General features: G+C 47.1%; 1 protein-coding gene across 1 annotated transcript in view; it reads left to right on the top strand.

The window, feature by feature from the left end:
* The first annotated feature begins 70 nt into the window (after positions 1-70).
* The window catches only part of EMC1 (ER membrane protein complex subunit 1), a 28376-nt gene continuing 9559 nt past the window's right edge, over positions 71-18887 (top strand). The window contains exons 1-14 of the mRNA XM_087879112.1: positions 71-642; positions 2906-3030; positions 3180-3245; positions 5440-5533; positions 6480-6608; positions 7574-7700; positions 7927-8076; positions 9574-9741; positions 11151-11222; positions 13140-13262; positions 14452-14548; positions 14740-14856; positions 16920-17119; positions 17928-18077. Of these exons, the coding sequence (XP_087735238.1) occupies positions 527-642; positions 2906-3030; positions 3180-3245; positions 5440-5533; positions 6480-6608; positions 7574-7700; positions 7927-8076; positions 9574-9741; positions 11151-11222; positions 13140-13262; positions 14452-14548; positions 14740-14856; positions 16920-17119; positions 17928-18077 (1734 nt within the window). The 5' untranslated portion in view covers positions 71-526. The remainder of the gene's footprint in view (positions 643-2905; positions 3031-3179; positions 3246-5439; positions 5534-6479; positions 6609-7573; positions 7701-7926; positions 8077-9573; positions 9742-11150; positions 11223-13139; positions 13263-14451; positions 14549-14739; positions 14857-16919; positions 17120-17927; positions 18078-18887) is intronic.

Genomic DNA, 18887 nt, shown 5'->3' with positions numbered 1-18887 from the left:
GGGCAATAGTTGCCGCTGCCTCTCAGGTCCTTCGCCGCTAAGGTGGCGGGGGCCTTTCTCGCGCGGTGCCTGATGGGAGGGCCAGTGTAGATCTATAGCAAGGGTCTTCCAACTTGGCCAGTTTAAGACTTGTGGACTTCAACTCCCAGAATTCCTGAGCTAACATGACTGGAGGAGGAATTCTGGGAGTGGAAGTCCATAAGTCTTAAAGCGGTCAAGTTTGAAGACACCTGGTCTATAGTTTTTTTTTCCTAATTTGATTTTCTCCCTTTGTTTTTTTTTATTTTTCGTCTTTTTAAAAAAATTATTCCCGTTCTAGAGCGAGATTTGCCCTGTAACTCTTTTTAACCCCATTTCCCCCCCATTAAGGTCACTTCTACAACATTCGTAGCTCTACAGACCGGAAGCCGGAGCAGAAAAGTCTTCTGTCTCGTCTCTATGGTCGCGCGCAGAGCCTGACGGGATACCGGAGGCTTTCTTTCCCCCACTCCTCTTCTTCCGGTTCCCTGTCTCCTTTTGGGTCGTCATGGCGGCGCCCGTCCATCCGCCGCTGCTCGTTTTGTCGCTCCTGCTGCACCTCCTTTCCTGGCTTCCCCCGCCGGCGGGCGCCGTCTACGAGGACCAAGTGGGCAAGTTCGACTGGTGGGTGAACCTCAACTCAGTAACGAGAGTGGGGAAAGGGACCCCTGGAGGTCATCTAGCCCAACCCCCTTTTGCTCACACGCAGGAGGACCTGTACTTGGGATTCGAACCGCCGGAACTGCCGACCTGATCGACAAAAAAAAAAAAAAAAAGCTCAGCCTCTTAGCCACTTGAGCCACCTAAGAAAGGGCAGCGCCGTCGGGGTTGGCCTGCGGAACTCCCCGCCACTTTTAGAAAGGGATGCAGGCGCTGCTGCTTGCTTTATTGGGGTCGGTGGGTGGGAGGGTGAGAAGGAGGGCGATTATTGGCGTTGATAAAAAAAACAAAAAACAAGCCAGACGTGGCCCAAATCGGGCTTTCAATGAGGGGGCTTCTAGATAGATGGATAGATAGATAGATGGATGGATGGATGGATGGATGGATGGATGGATAGATGATAGATAGATAGATAGATAGATAGATAGATAGATAGATAGATAGATAGATAGATAGATAGATAGATAGATAGATAGATAGATGATAGATAGATAGATAGATAGATAATTTTATTTCTATAACGTGCCTCTCCGGAAGGACTCGGGGTGGTGCACAGCCAAGTAAAAAGGTTGGAAGGCAGCTGGCTTTCTCTGAGCTTATTTGCCAGGGCTGATCATAAAAGAATTATTTGCAGCTCAGGGTTGACATGATGATGGCGGGGGGGGGGTGTTTCTCGGTGCTCTCTTGAGCGGGGTGGTTTTTCTTGTAGACGTTTCGTGACCCAACTAGATAACATCATCAGTGCTTAGTACGAAAAAGGAAGGGAGGGAGGGAGGAAAAGAAAGAGAAGGAGGGAGACAGGAAGGAAGGAAGGAAATGAATTGAAAATATAGAAGGAAGGAAGGAAGGAAGATGGATGGATAGATAGATGATAGATAGATTTGCAGCTCAGAGTCGACATGGGGGATCTTTGGTGCTCTCTTGAGCGGAGTGGATGGATGGATGGATAGACAGATGATATAGATAGATAGATAGATGATAGATAGATGATAGATAGATAGATGATAGATAGATAGATGATAGATAGATAGATAGATGATAGATAGGTAGGTAGATAGGTAGATAGATAGATAATAGATAGATAGATGATAGATAGGTAGATAATAGATAGATAGATAGATGATAGATAGATAGATGATAGATAGGTAGATAGATAGATAGATAGATAGATAGATAGATAGATAGATAGATAGATATAGATAGATTTGCAGCTCAGGGTTGACATGAGGGATCTTTGATGCTTTTTTTTTCTATTTTTTATTTTATTTTTCAAAACACAAAACAAAGTACATCTTTTTAGAGCAGGTGCTTGTTCTGTCATATAATAAGTACAATTATTATACCTATATAATAATTGTCCTTATTATTTGTACTTATAATTGTACTTATTAGGAAAAGGGGGAGAACTAAACGGACCTTGGGGCTCTCTTGAGCTTGGTTGTTTTCTTGCAGATGTTTCATGACCCAACTAGATAACTTCATCAGTGCTAGAAGGGAGTGGAGTATGCAGAGAGGAGGAGGAGGACTGTGAGGTCTTTGGGGCTCTCTGAGCTGGGTGGTTTCCTTGCAGGCGTTTCATGACCCAACTAAGTACCATAATATCATCAGTGCTAGGAGGGAGTGGGGGTGGAGGAGGAGGAGGAGGAGGAAGAGGAGGCTGTGAGATCCTAGATTCTCTCTGTGCTTGGCAGTTTTCTTGCAGGTGTTTCATGACCCAACTAGGTAACTTCATCAGTGCTAGGAGGGAGGAGTATTTGTAGAGTGGAGGAGGAATAGGAGGACTGGGGTTCTTGATGCTCTCCGAACATGGCTGTTTTCTTGCAGACGTTTCATGACCCAACTAGATAGTTTCATCAGTGCTAGTGTTATTTGCCGTATGCTAAATATATCACTGAGCTAATGTAATTTGCCTTGGGGGGGGGGGCTTGCGCTTTGTGGAATGAGACGGGTGTATAATCTTACAGGTATTTTAAGATTTTAGGGTTGTAAGCCTTTCACTGTCGTTCTGTAGTAAGATGGGCAGGCCAATAAATTTTACAAATAAATAGAAGTTGAGGAGGGGGTGGCAGGACTATCGTGGCCAATGGGGAACAAAGACGAGGGTTGCACCCCAGGACCCCGTATTTTCCTTTCAATGAAAAGAATATCTCTAACATCCCCCTGTTTATTTCAATTTATGACTGCAGGAAGCGTGCGGAATTTCAATTTTTCTTTCCATGTATTGCAGGAGGCAGCAGTACGTCGGGAAGCTCAAATTCGCCTTTTTGGAAGCCTCCCCCGCCTCCAAGAAGCTGATTGTGGCTACGGAGGAGAACGTGGTGGCTGCCTTGAACTCCCGCAGTGGTGAAATCCGTGCGTGTCTTTTGGGTTCCCTGCCTAGAGCGTCTCCCGGGGGAAGCGAAAGGGCCTCCCCCCCGCAAATGAGGAAGAGCGCTGCCTCTGGCGTGGGTGCGAGGCCTATTTAAAAGGTTGATCTGGGTTTTATTTTTCCCCTCCTCCAGTGTGGCGACATGTGGACAAAGGGACTCCTGAAGGGGCAGTGGATGCCATGCTGATCCATGGGCAAGGTGAGGAAGGGGGTGGTATCCTGGTAGTGTTGTGGCCCGTTGGCGGCCTGTGCAGATTGAAGCTGATTCCGACAGTGAGGAGGCTGGTGTGGTGCTGCGCCAGCAGCCTGTGCAGCTGGCACTCGAGTCAGACAATGAGGAGGCTGGAGAAGATGTGGTGCCAGAGGCGGGGATTCAGCCAGGGCCTTCAGAACCTCCAGAAGCTTCCAAAAGTGAAGAGGAAGAAGAGGAGGAGCCTCTTCTCGATGCACGAGCGCGCAGAGCTACCAAAAAGCAGGAGTGGGTCCTCAGGAGGAGGTCTCCTCGAGAGTAAGGCTTGGGGCTAATTGGCCACTCCCTTAGCCTATTTAAGGAAGAACGCCGACTGAAGCAATTTGCAGGGAACAACTTCGTTCACTCCTTCGCGTCTTGATCTTAGTGCTCTTTATCAGTTTCCTGCAAATTGCTTCCGGGCTTTCTGCCAACCCTAGTAAGATTACGATTATTTATTCTTGTAGGCTGTTAAGAAAGTTAATTAACAGCCTTCGTTTGAAAAAAAAAACTGATTTAATTTAGTAAACTAAGGTTTGTACAGACTTTGTGTGTGCTGCGTTCTTTGGGGTCCGTAGCTGGGGCTGAACAGGTAGTCGTTTCCCATTTGCTCTCACTCTTTCTCCATGCGGGCGCTATAGGCAGTCCACAATTGAGCCAAAATTTTCTCTTGTGTCGAGACAGTGAAGTTGAGTTTTTGCTCCATTTTACGACCTTTCTTGCCTCAGGTTTGTTTGAAGTGGTGTAAGGTTTCCTGCCTAAGCAGGGGGTTGGATAGAAGGCCTCCAAGGTCCCTTCCAACTCTGTTATACTATTCTATTCCAGTTATTGAATCACTACAGCTGTTAAGTTAGTAACAAGGTTGTTGTAAAGATGCTTTTTTTTTTTCCCAAGAGGCAAACGGACTTTCTTGGTTTTTCTTTTGAAGACGTTTCGCTTCTCATCTGAGAAGCTTCTTCTGCTCTGACTGGATGGTGGGGAAGGGAAGGATACTCCTTGATACTCCTTGCAGACAGCTGGGCATTTGCATCCTTTTTAGAGAGCCCTTGAAGCCACCTGGAGAACCTCAGAATCACCTGAGTGCAAATGGGTGTAGAGCCTCCTTGGAACTGCTGAAAGGACAAATTTATAGACTGGAGATAGGTGGTGTCGTATCCCACCCCCTCTGTTGAGAGAGGGCTGTTCAATTTTGACATAAATGGCCTCTCTGACCCGTCTTTCAAACCAGCAGTCCTCTTTGTCCAAAATGAGGATTTTGCTGTCTTCAAAAGAGCAGCTTTTGTCTTTTAAATGCACTAATGGACTGCTGAGTCTTGTCCTGATGGGTTTGTTCTGCTATGCTGAGCCATGCGTTTGTGAAGTGGTTGTTTTGTTTCCCCAAATGACCAGCTTGTCTGCAAAGAGTAAGAATAAGAATAAGAATAATTTTATTTCTATACCACCCTTCTCCCGAAGGACTCAGGGCGGTGTTCAGCCTCTTAAAAACACAAGACAACATCAGTTAAAATAGTTTAAAATTATTAAATAAATTCGGCTCGATTTAAAACCCCAGGAATTTAAAACCCAATTTAAAATTGTTATGTTGATAGACCAGCCTGGCGGAGTAGAACTCCTTCCCTTCCCCACCATCCAAGACAGCGCTGAAGAAAGCTGCTTGGATAAGAAGCGAAACGTCTTCAAAGAAAAACCAAGTTGCCACTTGGAAAAAAAGCACATTTGGGACAACCGATGACCTGGATGACTGAGAATCTCCCATAGCCATTTAGCAACAAGGTTGTTAAGTGAATCTGGCTTCCCCACTGACTAAGCCAGTAGTAGGTTGTTAAAAGGTGATCCCATGACCCCAGGAACATTGCAACCATCAAAAATACGAGTCAGCTGCCAAGCATCTGAATTTTAGTCACATGACCAGGGTCATAAGTGGAAAAATCATCGCAAGTGCCATTGTCACTTCAAGCGGTCGCTAAATGAATGGTTGTAATTCGAGGACTACCGTAACGTCGTTTCTTGATTTTTGGTTTTCGCTCGCAAGTTGAAAAATGTCTCCGAAAGACCCGCATTTTCAGCATTTGAGAAAAAAATCTGGAGAGGGACAGTTTAACCTGGCCAATCCCACAGAGGATGAAGCACGCTGAACTGTATTTTCCGTGCCTGTTTTCTGCAGATGCCATCACGGTTTCCAACGGGGGTCGTCTCCTGCGCTCTTGGGAAACCAACATTGGTGGCCTGAACTGGGAGGTTTTGATGGACGCCGGCAGGTGAGTCTTTTAGAATACCAGAATACTTAGAATCACTTGGAATCCTGCATCCGGTTTTGGTCGCCACGATGTAAAAAAAAGATTTGGAGACTCTAGAAAGAGTGCAGAGAAGAGCAAGAAAGAGGATTAGGGGACTGGAGGCTAAAACATATAAAGGAACCAGGTATGTCCGGTTTAATGAAAAGAAGGATAGAGGTGACATGATAACAGTCTTCCAATATCTCAGGGGCTGCCCCAAAGAAGAGGGAGTCAAGCTATTCTCCAAAGCACCTAGAAGGCAGGACAAGAAGCAATGGGTGGAAACTCATCAAGGAGAGAAGCAACTAAGGAGAAATTTCCTGACAGTGAGAACAATTAACCAGTGAAACAACTTGCCACCAGAAGTTGTGAATGCTCCAACACTGGAGGTTTTTAAGATGTTGGATAACCATTTTGTCTGAAGTGGTGTAGGGTTTCCTGCCTAAGCAGGGGGTTGGACTAGAAGACCTCCAAGGTCCCTTCCAACTCTGTTATTCTATTCTGTTCTGTTCTGTTCTGTTCTGTTCTATTCTATTCTATTCTATTCTATTCTATTCTATTCTATTCTATTCTATTCTATTCCATTCCATTCCATTCCATTCCATTCCATTCCTATTCCTATTCCTATTCCTATTCCTATTCCTATATTCTATCCTATTCTTTCCATTCCATTCCATTCCATTCCGTATTTTCTATTCTATTCTATTCTATTCTATTCTATTCTATTCTATTCTATTCTATTCTATTCTATTCTATTCTATTCTATTCTATTCTATTCTATTCTATTCTATTCCATTCCATTCCATTCCATTCCATTCCATTCCGTATTTTCTCTTCTATTCCATTCCATTCTATTCTATATTAGGATTAGTTTCAATAATGAGTAAAGAAATCCATTTTTAAAAAAAAATTAAATTCTTAAATTAAGCTTTCAGGTGGCTAGTTTGGTGGGAGTCCAAGACGCTGTGAAGTATGTGGCCGTTTTGAAGAAAAGCTCCCTCCTTCTACATTATCTCTCCAACGGTTACCAAAAATGGATAGAACATTTGCCAGAAAGGTGAGTTGATTTGGTGACTAAAAACAACAACAACAACAGCCTTTAATCCTAACCGTAACCCTACTCATTTTTATAAAGCAGAAATTTTCTGTTGTGTTAGCACATTCTTTGCACTTCGGTTAAGTTTTTCTCCGCGACAGGCAATAGATTGCAGATTGTCCTTGTTTAGCGACCGCCTCATTTAGCGACTGACCGTTCACAGTCACAACGGTGATGGAAAAGCAACTTGGAACTTTGCAAACATAACTTGGGCAGGACAAAGAGAGCCGAGTTAAGATCGTAAGCACCGTTCCAGTTTCAGTTTAGTGACTGCTTCACTTGACAGCTGAATGACCAGTTCCAATTGTGGTCACTAAACAAGGACTGTTTACGGATTGTAAACAAGCAACCTTAAGTGTCTTCATTGTCAGGGTTCTGAGTAACACCCCCCAACGAAAGAAGACTCCGAGGCTTGAAGTTCCTCAAAGTTCCATGTTATTAGAGATGTCATATTGGCACACCTGGGAAAACCCGAATCTGAAAGCTTCCAGGTTTTCCCCACCCAAAAGAAAGTCCAAGTCCCTTCCCCTACACCCACATGTCCATCATGTCCAATCAATGCACCGTCCCAACTGGAGATGCTTCCCAGTCACACCCCTCCAGGTGCAGGGCAGAGTGACCTTGACTCTCTGAGAAAGGAATGTTATTTTGACTACATATCTCCCCAGCTCCATACAATCCCCCCTCCCAGTTTCCCACAGCACTAAATGTGGCAGGCCTGAAGGCCCAAGGCAAAAAATGGCTTCTGGGCCTGACATTCAGAGCTGTCTCTCTCTCGTTCTGCGTATTTTATATCAATTCTTAAGAATGATTTCATTTTGGCCCGGAAATTTGAGGAGTTTAGCACCTCGTGAGAAAGACGGCAAGACGGCTTAAAACAAGACAACACGATTATACTAATTCGCACCTCTGCTTTTCCTTATCAGCGAGATTGTCCAGTATCAGCTGGTCTATTCCCATGGAACAGGCGTGGTACACGTGGTCGGAATTTCTCCGCAGAGCCACCTCAGCATCCTGACTTTCAGCATTGAGGATGGTGAAATGACGAGACAGGTGAAGCAAAAATTTGGCTTTCAGCGGGATTTCCTTCGCCAGGTTGGCTGGGGGGAAAGAGAGGGAAGGGAAGACCGTAATTTTGCAAAAAAAATGTTTCTCTTACGGTAACATTACGACGACGGCAGTATTTGGGGTGCACCCGTGCCTTTAAGCAGGCCGTTAAATTTTCTGCCATGTGGATTTGCCTTTGCTGGCCTGAGATTCATCTCTTTGCTTTCCGTAGATCAGGGTGGCAGCTCCCTGGTTGAGGAATCTAGCTGGGACTTGCAACATCGTAGAAGAAGCCACGCTGGTGTGTGTGAACCCATCCACTCAGTCCCTTTACACCTTGTCTCTGGAGGCAGAGGAGGAGATGAAAGAGGTTCCACTGCAGGTGAGAGGGGTCCAGAAACGAGCTGGCCTGTCCATTTTGGCAAAGCTGAGAGGTTCTTCTGACTTTGTCGTTCAATGACCTCATAATCCCTTGTGGGGTGGAGTGTGGGCAACTGAATGGAGCAGAGTGATTTACTGGCCGGATGCCCTTCTTGTTGCCAGTACGGAGTTTTAGTCAGCAGATATATATATGCTCATTTTGCCCAGAGAGAGAAATATCAGCCTCTCTACTTAGGATCGAACTCACAGCCTCCTGATTGTGAGGCGAGAGCTCCATGTCAGGGTTCCAAGGAACACCCCCAACAAAAGAAGACTCTGAAGGTAGAAATTCCTCAAAGTTCCATTTTATTAGAGATGTCACATTGGCACATCTGGGGAAACCCGAATCTGAAAGCTTCCAGGTTTTCCCCACCCATAGAAAAGTCCCAAGTCCCTGCCCAGTACCCACATGTCCGTCACATGGTCCAATCAAAGCACCGTCCCAACTGGAGATGCCTCCCAGTCACACCCCTCCAGGTGCAGGGCAAGATGTCCTTGACTCTCTGAGAAAGGAATGTTATTTTGACTACATATCTCCTCAGCTCCATACAATCCTCCCTCCCCAGTTTCCCACAGCACTAAATGTGGCGGGCCTGAAGATCCAATGCCCAAGATGGCTTCCAGACCTGACACTCCACCTCTAGATCACCTCATCACTCTGAGAGGTTCTTCTTGAGTCCCTTTCCCAAAATCTCTCCTTGATTTTTTTTATCTGCCATGGAGCAACAAGCTGGAACTCGATCCTGGAACAGGGAAGTGCCTGTTCCTTTCAACTGTGGCCAGCACAATTATAATGCCCCAAAATGTCCTGATTGTTCTGAGTTAGCCTTCCCAAAACCACAAAGCAGACTCCTTATCCTGACAAAAAAACCCTTTTTATTAAGTGACTGTGAATTCCTCTCATTCACATCCAGCAAAGTCTTTCAAGGGAGAATTTCCAGTCACTGACCTTACCTGGCTTGGAGAGCTGCCAGGCCGATATCTTCAAAACTTGGCAAGGAGAGTCACGAACCAATTAAGTGAATGAATTGTCTCCTGCAAACTCCCCTCCCCTTTCGCTCTTCTTTCATTCCCTCTGGGAGGGGCCATTCGTCGTCCACCTGTGGCTTTACTCCTGAGTCGCCCCTTGTTCTTTAGCTGTTCCCTTCGTCTGGCAACTCTGTGCATGCGCACACTGGGAACAGGCTCCAGCTGTTCCTCTGCCTCACTGATATTTCACTCCGAAGGCAGCTGATAACTGTCAGACGGCCCTGGACCCCTCTCTGCCTCTGACGCAGAGCCCTCATCAGAGCCTTCCCCAGACTCCAGGACTGGTCCAGATTCCTCCCCAAAACCTCCTCACTGTCCGAATCTGCTGCCAGCTCCGCTGGCCGCTGGAGGGCCACAACACAGGTGTTGACTTCCTCTCTTCCTCTATCTTGACTGATCTGCCTGGTCTTTTTTTCCCCCCTTCCTGCAGTCTCTCGGCCTGGAATTTGCGGACATTTCCGAGGCCCGTATCCTGTCCTCCCAGCCGAACCCAGCCAGAGCTCCCCGGCCTCAGTTCTTCCTGCGTCTGTCGCCAACCCACTTCGCTCTCTTGCAATATCGGCACGGCGTCCTGAGCCTCCTTCGGAATTTCCCACAGGTGAGGACCAAAAAGGGAAGTTTCCGATCACCTGAGTTTTGACCTTCCTCCACCCTTCCCCTTCAAGGCAGGTTGGGTGGAAATAAATACCCAGCGAGTGAAAGTTTGACAATCTCAGTGCTTTTATACCAATGCAGTGGTGGGTTGTTCCCGGTTCGCAAGAACCGGTAGTAAAAATTTGTAGTAGTTCCGAGAACCAGTAATAACATTGGCTGGCCACGCCCCCGAACCGGTCCTCGGCCTGGTCGCTGCTCGCTTACCCTGCCTTTTTTTAAAAAAAAACTTTTAAAAGCATTTTTTCTACAACCTCTTCGGCCGAAAAAATGCTTTTAAAAGTAAAAAAAAAAAAAAAGCCTCTGATGATCCCGCGGTTCAGCTGGGATCGTCAGAGGCTTTTCAAAGCATTTTTTCTACAACCTCTTCGGCTGAAGAGGTGGTAAAAAAAAATGCTTTGAAAAATCTCTGACGATCCCAGCTGAGTTGCCTGATCGGCAGAGGCTTTTCAAAGCATATTTTTCTGCATCCTCTTAAGGTTGTAAGGCCATCATTCATGCTAAAGGTTACCCAACTAAGTATTAACTGACATGGGGGTCATTTCGGTATATCTCGTTTTTTTCTATGGTGATCATTTTTGTAGGTAGGTAGGTAGAGAGAGAGAGAGAAAGAAAGAAAGAAAAAAAAAGAAGAAAGAAGGAAAGAAAGAAAGAGAGAGAGAGAGAGAGAGAGAGAGAGAGAGAGAGAGAGAGAGAGAATTCTATATTGGCCAAGTGTGATTGGACACATAAGGAATTTGTCTTTGGTGCATATGCTCTCAGTGTACATAAAAAGAAAAGATGCATTCGTTAAGAACCATAAGATATATCTCATTTTTTCTATGGTGATCATTTTTGTAGGTCGGTCGGACGGTCGGTCGGTAGGTAGGTAGAGAGAGAAAGAAAGAAAGAAAAAGAAAGAAAGAAAGAAAGATAGATAGAATTCTATATTGGCCAAGTGTGATTGGACACATAAGGAATTTGTCTTTGGTGCATACGCTCTCAGTGTACATAAAAAGAGAAGATGCATTCGTTAAGAACCATAAGATATATCTCGTTTTTTCTATGTGTTTCACTTTTCTTCTTTATCCTGTCACTGCTATTCTAATAGCAAATCCTTCATAAACGTTATTGCATTACATTCCTGATTAAATTATCTTTCCATCGATATATAATTTTATGGTACTACTCCAAAAAAAAAAAAAGTGATGTTATTAGCTAGTTTTAGAAAATAACACTTTTCCCAAACGGTTTCCACAATTATGGCCACGACTGTAGATGTTTTCCTAACATCTTTTCTAACCACATGTGTATTTTGGCCCAATTTTTTTTTTCAAGTGATACATTCACTATTGATCTCTCACCGTCTTTTTCCAGGCCAGCCTTGTGACTTTTGCGACTACCGGTGAGAAGACAGTGACGGCTGTCCTTGCATGCAAAGGCGAAGGGGTAAATATATATCAATGCATGAAATGGGTGTGGTTTTTTTTTTTTTTTTACAATGACCCTGTAAGGGAGGCCTCTATCATCCCTATGTTGCAGCAGCAGGAATGCTAAGAATTGAGGCTCTTGGCGAATTTGGGAAGCAAATAATAATCTAATAAATAATTCCTGTCCGTTCACAGTTCTTGGATGTGCTGGAAGATTCTGTGTTAAAAAGGCAGAATTGATAAGGCCACCAAAACAGGGTCTCAAGCAGCCATTTGGAAAGGACATTGTTCTGTCCCCCTTCCTCACACAGGCCAACGTAATACCAAGCACGCCTGCCAATATTTTATTAGGTAAACAGATTAGAATTCTTGGCAGACCAAGGTTTTGGCAGCAAACTACCGAATGCCTGCCAAGACCGTTTTCGCTCCCATAAAGCAGGAGAGGACTTATCTTCAGTCCGTTCCAGGAGCAACAAATGATCCACGAGACAAGAGTTTAGTCAATGTTCAGTCCAAAATATATCCAAGCCGAATTTCAGAGATCACGATGTGACTTTCAGGGTTTAACTTTGTCCGTCACAAAGCCTGAAGAGCAATCCCACCCACTTTTATTCCTGGTGGGGCGTGGCTCCGTGACTCAGCTCAATCTCTGGCCCTCCCACGCCTCTTCCGTTGCTGCGCACGCTTCTCCCGCTGACGCTGCCTGGGATCAAGCCAGGATTCATCATCCTCGCTCCCTATCAATTGGGTGCTTCGATATGCCTTCCTCCTGGCCCATCCCAGGCTGTTCCTCCTGGCCTTTGGATGGAACCTGAGGCATTGCCAGAGAGGAGGGTCCTGGAGAGGGAGGCCTTGGCAGTTCCTCCCCATCACCTTCTGAGTCCTCTTCCTCTGTCAGGACAGGCTCGGGAGTCGGGGTCACAACAGACATGCTGGACGACGGAAAAAACTTGTTGCCTCTGATTTTTAAATGGTTCTGAATCTCACTTGGTCTGGATAGCAAAGGAAGCCTGAAGCATTTTTAAATCTTTGTTATAATAGAGTAACAGGAGGGACCTGGGAGGACGTCTACTCCAATTTGCTACTCAAGCAGGAAATCCTATACAATTTCAGACAAATGGTTGTTCCCAGCCTCTTCTTAAAAAGAGATTTTAAGAGGCTGCTTGAAATGGCGGGTGCTTGTTTGAATCCAAAATGCCTTGTTAAATTTTTCGCTTCCCTGCAGTGACCGTATTTTTCGGAGCATAAGACGCTCCGGAGTATAAATCGCACATCAGTTTTTGGGGAGGAAAACAAGAAATAAACAAATTATGCCTCTGCCTACCAGCATCCATCGGTATTCATCTGGCTGGCGTCCTTCCAGCAAACAGCCTGGTCAGCTTCAGCACGTTATTGCAGCCTGATTTAGCATGAACAGCTGATTGGCGGTTGGATCGGCCTCCCGGAATACCGCCAATCAGCTGTTACAGGCTGCGGGGATAGCCAGAGCTCATGGCTGCCTCTGCGTGTCGCGTTTTCAGCCTCTGCACGCTCCGTTTTAGACCCGTTCCATGCTGTGGGGATCGCCAAAGCACATCTCCGCCGATTGCCGCGTTTTCGGCCTCCGCGCGATGCGTTTTCGGCCTCCGCACACCCCATTTTTGGCCACTGCACGTCACATTTTTGGCTGGTTCCGTCGCCGCCAATCCCCACCACCTGAAACCGGCTGAAAATGCGGCGCACGGAGGCCAAAAACGGGGCGTGTGGAGGCCGAAAACGCGAAAATGGCCGGGGGGTGGGCAGGGCTTCGGCAACATTTGGTGTATAACACGCGCCACAATTTTCACCCACTTTTAGGGTGGGGGGAAAAGTGCGTCTTATACTCGGAAAAGTACGGTAACTTCCATTCTTGTAAGAAGCGGAAGGCTGTTTTGCTCTGTTCATTCTCTCCCTCCAGGAAGGCCTCTCTTGCCCCGCCCAGTCCTACACCGTCAACTTGTACCTGGCTGAAACCGGGCAGAGACTTCTGGACACCCTCATCACCTTCACTCTGGAGAAAAGCAGCATCAGGCCTGAGCAGGTAAACGGTTCTTCCGATGAGCGAGGTTTTGTTCTCAGCCTGCGGCCATTGCTCGACGCGGGTATTTCTCACATGCTTTGGGGATCCCAAGCCTCCCCCCCCCCGCTGCATTCTTTTAAAATCAAACATCCCTGGCTTTGAGAATGCCCTTGGTCTTGGAGTCCTAGTGGACAGCCATTTAAATAGGAGCCAGGCGTGTGCAGCAGCTGCCAAAAAAGCCAACACAGTTCTAGGCTGCATCAACAGAGGGATAGAATCAAGACCACGTGAAAGTGTTAATACCACTTTATAAGGCCTTGGTAAGGCCACACTTGGAATCCTGCATCCAGTTTTGGTCACCACGATGTAAAAAAGATTCTATTCTATTCTATTCTATTCTATTCTATTCTATTCTATTCTATTCTATTCTATTCTATTCTATTCTATTCTATTCTATCCTATCCTATCCTATCCTATCCTATCCTATCCCCTCTTCTCTTCTCTCTTCTCTTCTCTCTCCTCTTCTCTTCCCTCTTCTTTTCCCTATTCTCTTCTCTCTTCCCTTCCCTTCCCTTCCCTTCCCTTCTCTTCTCTTCTCTTTGCTATGCTATTCCACTCCATTCCATTCCATTCCATTCCATCCTATTCCCTCTTCTCTTCTCTTCCCTCTTCTCTTCTCTTCCCTCTTCTCTTCTCTTCTCTCTTCTCTTCCCTCTTCTCTTCTCTATGCTATGCTATTCCACTCCATTCCATTCTATCCTATTCCCTCTTCTCTTCCCTCTTCTCTTCTCTTCTCTTCTCTTCTCTTCTCTTCTCTTCTCTTCTCTTCTCTTCTCTTCCCTTCCCTTCCCTTCCCTTCCCTTCCCTTCCCTTCCCTTCCCTTCCCTTCCCTTCCCTTCCCTTCTCTTCTCTTCTCTTCTCTTCTCTTCTCTTCTCTTCCCTTCCCTTCCCTTCCCTTCCCTTCCCTTCCCTTCCCTTCCCTTCCCTTCCCTTCGCTATGCTATGCTATACTATGCTATTCCACTCCAATCCACTCCACTCCACTTCACTCCACTCCATTCTATCCTATTCCCTCTTCTCTTCCCTCTTCTCTTCTCTTCCCTTCGCTATGCTATGCTATACTATGCTATTCCACTCCACTCCACTCCATTCCATTCCACTCCATTCCATTCCATTCTATCGCTCATCCATTCCTTCCCTTTGTTTGCAGCTCTTCATTCAGGTCTTTTTAAAGAAGGACGACTCCGTTGGGTACCGCGCCTTGGTGCAAACGAAAGATCACCTCCTCCTGTTCCTGCAACAGCCAGGTACCCCTCCGAGTGCAGAGTGGGTGCGCCTCCCTTCGTGGTTCCCTCTGCTTGGGCCCGACGTGGGCCAGAGCTTTGTTAGGCCTTCCTCCTCCTCCTCCTCCGTTGCTCTGCCCTCTGGGAGATTCCATCAACAGCTAAAAAGAAAAAAAACACTTTTTTTTTTTCTCACTTAATCTCACTCTTGGCAGGAAAAATTTGGTGGACCCGGGAGGAGTCTCTGGCCGAGGTGGTTAGCCTGGAGATGGTTGACCTGCCCTTGACAGGGGCCCAGGCTGAACTGGAGGGCGAATTTGGGAAGAAAGCCGGTAAGGATGAATTAGGATGGGCGGGGGGGGACGGGGACGGGGGGGGGGAGAGAATTATTTTGGCAAGATGGCTGAGGCGAACACTTGAAAAATAAGCCTGGTGTTTATCGCTGGGTGGAGCATTTTCCTAAAGGTCTATTCTGCCCACTGCAATCGGACTTGGATTGTTGCAGGGGTGAAATCCAGCAGGTTCTGACGAACCGGTAGCGGAAATTTTGAGCAGTTCGGAGAACCGGCAAATACCACCTCGGGCTGGCCCCAGGAATGGGGAGGGAATGGAGATTTTGCAATATTCTTCCCCTAGGAGTGGGGAGGGAATAGGGATTTTGCAGTATCCTTCCCCTGGAGTGTGGTGGGAATGGAGATTTTGTAATATTCTTCCCCCAGGAGTGGGGAGGGAATAGGGATTTTGCAGTATCCTTCCCCTGGAGTGTGGTGGGAATGGAGATTTTGCAGTATCCTTTGGGGAGGGAATGGGGATTGGGGAGGGAATGGGGAATTTGTAGTATCCTTCCCCTGGAGTGGGGAGGGAATGGGGAATTTCTAGTATCCTTCCCCTGGAGTGTGGAGGGAATGGGGATTTTGCATTATCCTTCCCCTGGAGTGGGGTGGGAATGGGGATTTTGCATTATTCTTCCCTGGAGTGGGGAAGGAATGGGGATTTTGCGGTATCCTTCCCCATAGAACCAGTAGTAAAAAAATTTGGATTTCACCACTGGATTGTTGCCCTCGTTTGATCAGGAGACACAAGGACATCTCGGAAGGAAGAAAAAAAAAATATCCACAAATACGTTTTGGCCTTGTGTGTGATTTGTGCTGCTGTGTTCAGGGTTTTTGTTGTGTTTCGTTGTTTGTTTGCTTTTTCCACTCCTCCAAAGACTAAAATGTTGAATTGTTTCCTGGTTTGTGTTTCCTTTTTTTGCTGCCTGGAAATCAGCCATTCAAGGTAACCCGGCATGTGCCAGTGTCCTGTTTTGCTCGGGTGTGTACTGTGAGTGTGTGAGAGGGGGAGGCACACTGATCTCCGGGGCTGTTTTCGGATTTTGGAACGATGCCCCACGTGGTTTGGCCTGATATCTGGGCACAGAAACCTGGAAATAAACTTTCCATCTTATTATTAGAGATTATTGTTTTTCTTTCTGCTCCTTCTCTTTCTCCTCCTCCTTCTTCCTCTTCCTCCTCTCTTCCTTCCTCTTCCTTCCTTCTTTCTCCTTCCTTCTTCCTGTTCTTCCTCCTCTTCCTCCTCCTTCTCCTTTGTCTTCCTTCTTCTCCTCCTTCCTTCTTCCTCTTCTTCCTCCTCTTCCTCATCCTTGTTCTTCTTCTCCTTCGTCTTCCTTCCTTATTCTCCTTCCTTCTTCCTCTTTCTCCTCCTCCTCATTCTTCTCATTTTCCTCCTCCTCTTCCGTCTTCCTTCCTTCTTTCTTTCCTTCCTTCCTTCCTTCCTTCGTCTTCCTTCTTCTCCTTCTTTCTTCTTCCTGTTCTTCCTCCTCTTCCTCCTTCTCCTCCTTCGTCTTCCTTCTTCTCCTCCTTCCTCTTTTCCTCCTCCTCCTCCTTCTTCTTCCTCCCTTATTCTTCTCCTTCCTTCTTCCTCTTCTTCCTCCTCCTCATTCTTCTTCTCATTTTCCTCCTCCTCCGTCTTCCTTCCTTCTTTCCTTCCTTTCTTCCTTCCTTCCTTCCTTCTTCTCCTCCTTCCTTCTTCCTCCTCCTCATTCTTCTTCTCATTTTCCTCCTCCTCCTCCGTCTTCCTTCCTTCCTTCCTTCCTTCCTTCCTTCCTTCCTTCCTTCTCCTCCTTCCTTCTTCCTCCTCATTCTTCTCATTTTCCTCCCCCTCCTCCGTCTTCTTTCCTTCCTTCTTTCCTTCCTTCCTTCCTTCTTCTTTTTTCTTTTGATGAGTTTCCAGGCCTTTTCGCAAAACAACTTTCAGGGAAGAACTTAAAATTTTACAGGAAAGCTTTTTTTTTCCCCCTGGGGACCATCAGGAAGAAGGAAGAATTTTGCTCGGGAGCCTTTCCTTAATCGTGGTTCTCGGTGGCGGCTGTTGTGGCTGCTGCTTGTTTTCCCAGATGGCCTCCTGGGCATGTTCTTCAAACGTCTGTCCTCTCAGCTCATCCTGCTCCAGGCCTGGACCGCTCATCTCTGGAAGATGTTCTACGACGCCCGGAAACCCCGGAGCCAGACGAAGAACGAGTTCAACGTCGATAACTTAGCCCGGGATGAGTTCAACCTACAGAAGATGATTGTGATCGCCACAGCTTCTGGAAAGGTGAGCGGGAAGGGCTGTGGTCGCTCGCTGTGCCGGATAGTTAGAGGTCGTGGAAGAACCCCACACCAGCAGGTCAGCAACCTTCCACTCGTCTTCAGAACCTGGTAGACTGCTCCTGCAGGTGGGAGGTGCTATTCCTCACGTCGATGGTGAGAGAGAACGTAAGGAGACTCCTGTTTATCGTCATCCTCTTTTTAACGACCCCATAATCCCTTGCGGGGTGGAGTCTGGGCAATTGAATGGAGCCGAGTGTTTTACTGGCCGGATGCCCTTCTTATTGCCAGGGCGGAGTTTTATTCAGCAGATATAATCTCAGTGTGCCCAGAGAGAGAGAGAGAGAAATATCTGCCTCTACCTAGGATCGAACTCACAACCTCCCGATTGTGAGGCGAGAGTGCCACCTCTAGGCCAACGCACCGCTCATAAAGGAGAGTCCTGTTATCTGAATTTAAAGCGATGGGAGTCTTCGCTTTGTATTGAAATGGCCTCAAACCCGGTTGCCAGGAGAGGAAACCTTTAACCCATCAGGCAGGGTCCCAATGCCAGGGTGGCTTTGTGGTTCCCAGGCAGCTCTACTCTCCTCCTCCACCTCCTCCTCTCCTCCTCCTCCTCCTCCTCCTCCTCCTCCTCCTCCTCCTCCTCCTCCTCCTCCTCTCCTCCTCCTCCTCCTCCCTCCCTCCTTCTCTTCCTCCTCCTCCTCCTCCTCCTCCTCCTCCTCCTCCTCCTCCTCCTCCTCCTCCTTCTTTCGATATCCCAGGTGTCTCCTAAGGACAGCTTAATTCAGAGATTTTTTTTCCCCCCTCTCCAGCTTTTCGGAATAGAGAGCAGTTCGGGGACGATCCTATGGAAGCAGTTCCTTCAGGACCTGCGTCCCGGCTCTTCCTTTAAGCTGATGGTCCAGAGGACGACGGCTCATTTCCCCCACCCCCCACAATGCACCCTGTTGGTGAAGGACAAGGTGGGTGCTTCCCCTCCCGCCTTCTCTCCTGAGTAGAAGAGGAAACGAACCACGGTGGGGCAGCGGTTAGAGTGCAGTACCGCAGGCTACTTCTGCTGACTGCAGTTTGGCAGATCGAATCTCACCAGGCTCAAGCTTGACTCGTCCTTCCGTCCTTCTGAGGTCGGTCAAATGAGGACCCAGTTTGTTGGGGGCAAGTGGTGTAGCCCGCCAGCGGCCAGCAGAGTTGGCAGTAGAGTCGGACAGATTGGGGAGGAATATGGGCCAGTCCTGGGGGCTGGGGAAAGCTCGGACGAGGGCTCTGCGTCAGAGGCAGAGAGGGAGTTAGCAGTGAGGCAGAGGAACATCTGGAACCCGTTCCCAATGTGCTCATGCGCAGAGCTGCCAGAAGACAAGAACAACTCAGAAAGCAGGGTCGACTCGGGAGTAAGGCCACACCTTGGAGGTGATTGGCCCCTCCCATAGGAAAAACGAAAGAGGAGCGAACGGGGAGGGGGCTTTTGCAGGAAACAATTCATTCGTTCCGTGACTCTGTGCCAAGTTTTGCCTTGTACTGCATTTGGAAACTTAGTTACCTGGCAGCTTTCCAAGCAAGATAAGGTCTGTGTTGATAAATATTCCTCCGAAAGACTGTTTGGACAAACCTTGCTAACTGTGAATGAAAGGAATTCACAGTCGTGTAAATAAAAGAGGTTTTGCCGAGACTCTACTTCCTGCTTTTTAAGGGAGCCTAGTCAAAACAGCAAGAGGCTGACTCTGTAAACCGCTTAGAGAGGGCTGTAAAAGCACCGTGAAGCGATATAGAAGTCT

Source organism: Pantherophis guttatus, chromosome 15, assembly GCF_059756535.1.
Source record: "Pantherophis guttatus breed Tessera chromosome 15, ASM5975653v1, whole genome shotgun sequence".
Classification (NCBI taxonomy): Eukaryota; Metazoa; Chordata; class Lepidosauria; order Squamata; family Colubridae; genus Pantherophis; species Pantherophis guttatus.
The sequence above is the reverse complement of the archived record's forward strand: the minus strand, read 5'-3'. Positions and strand labels throughout refer to the sequence as shown.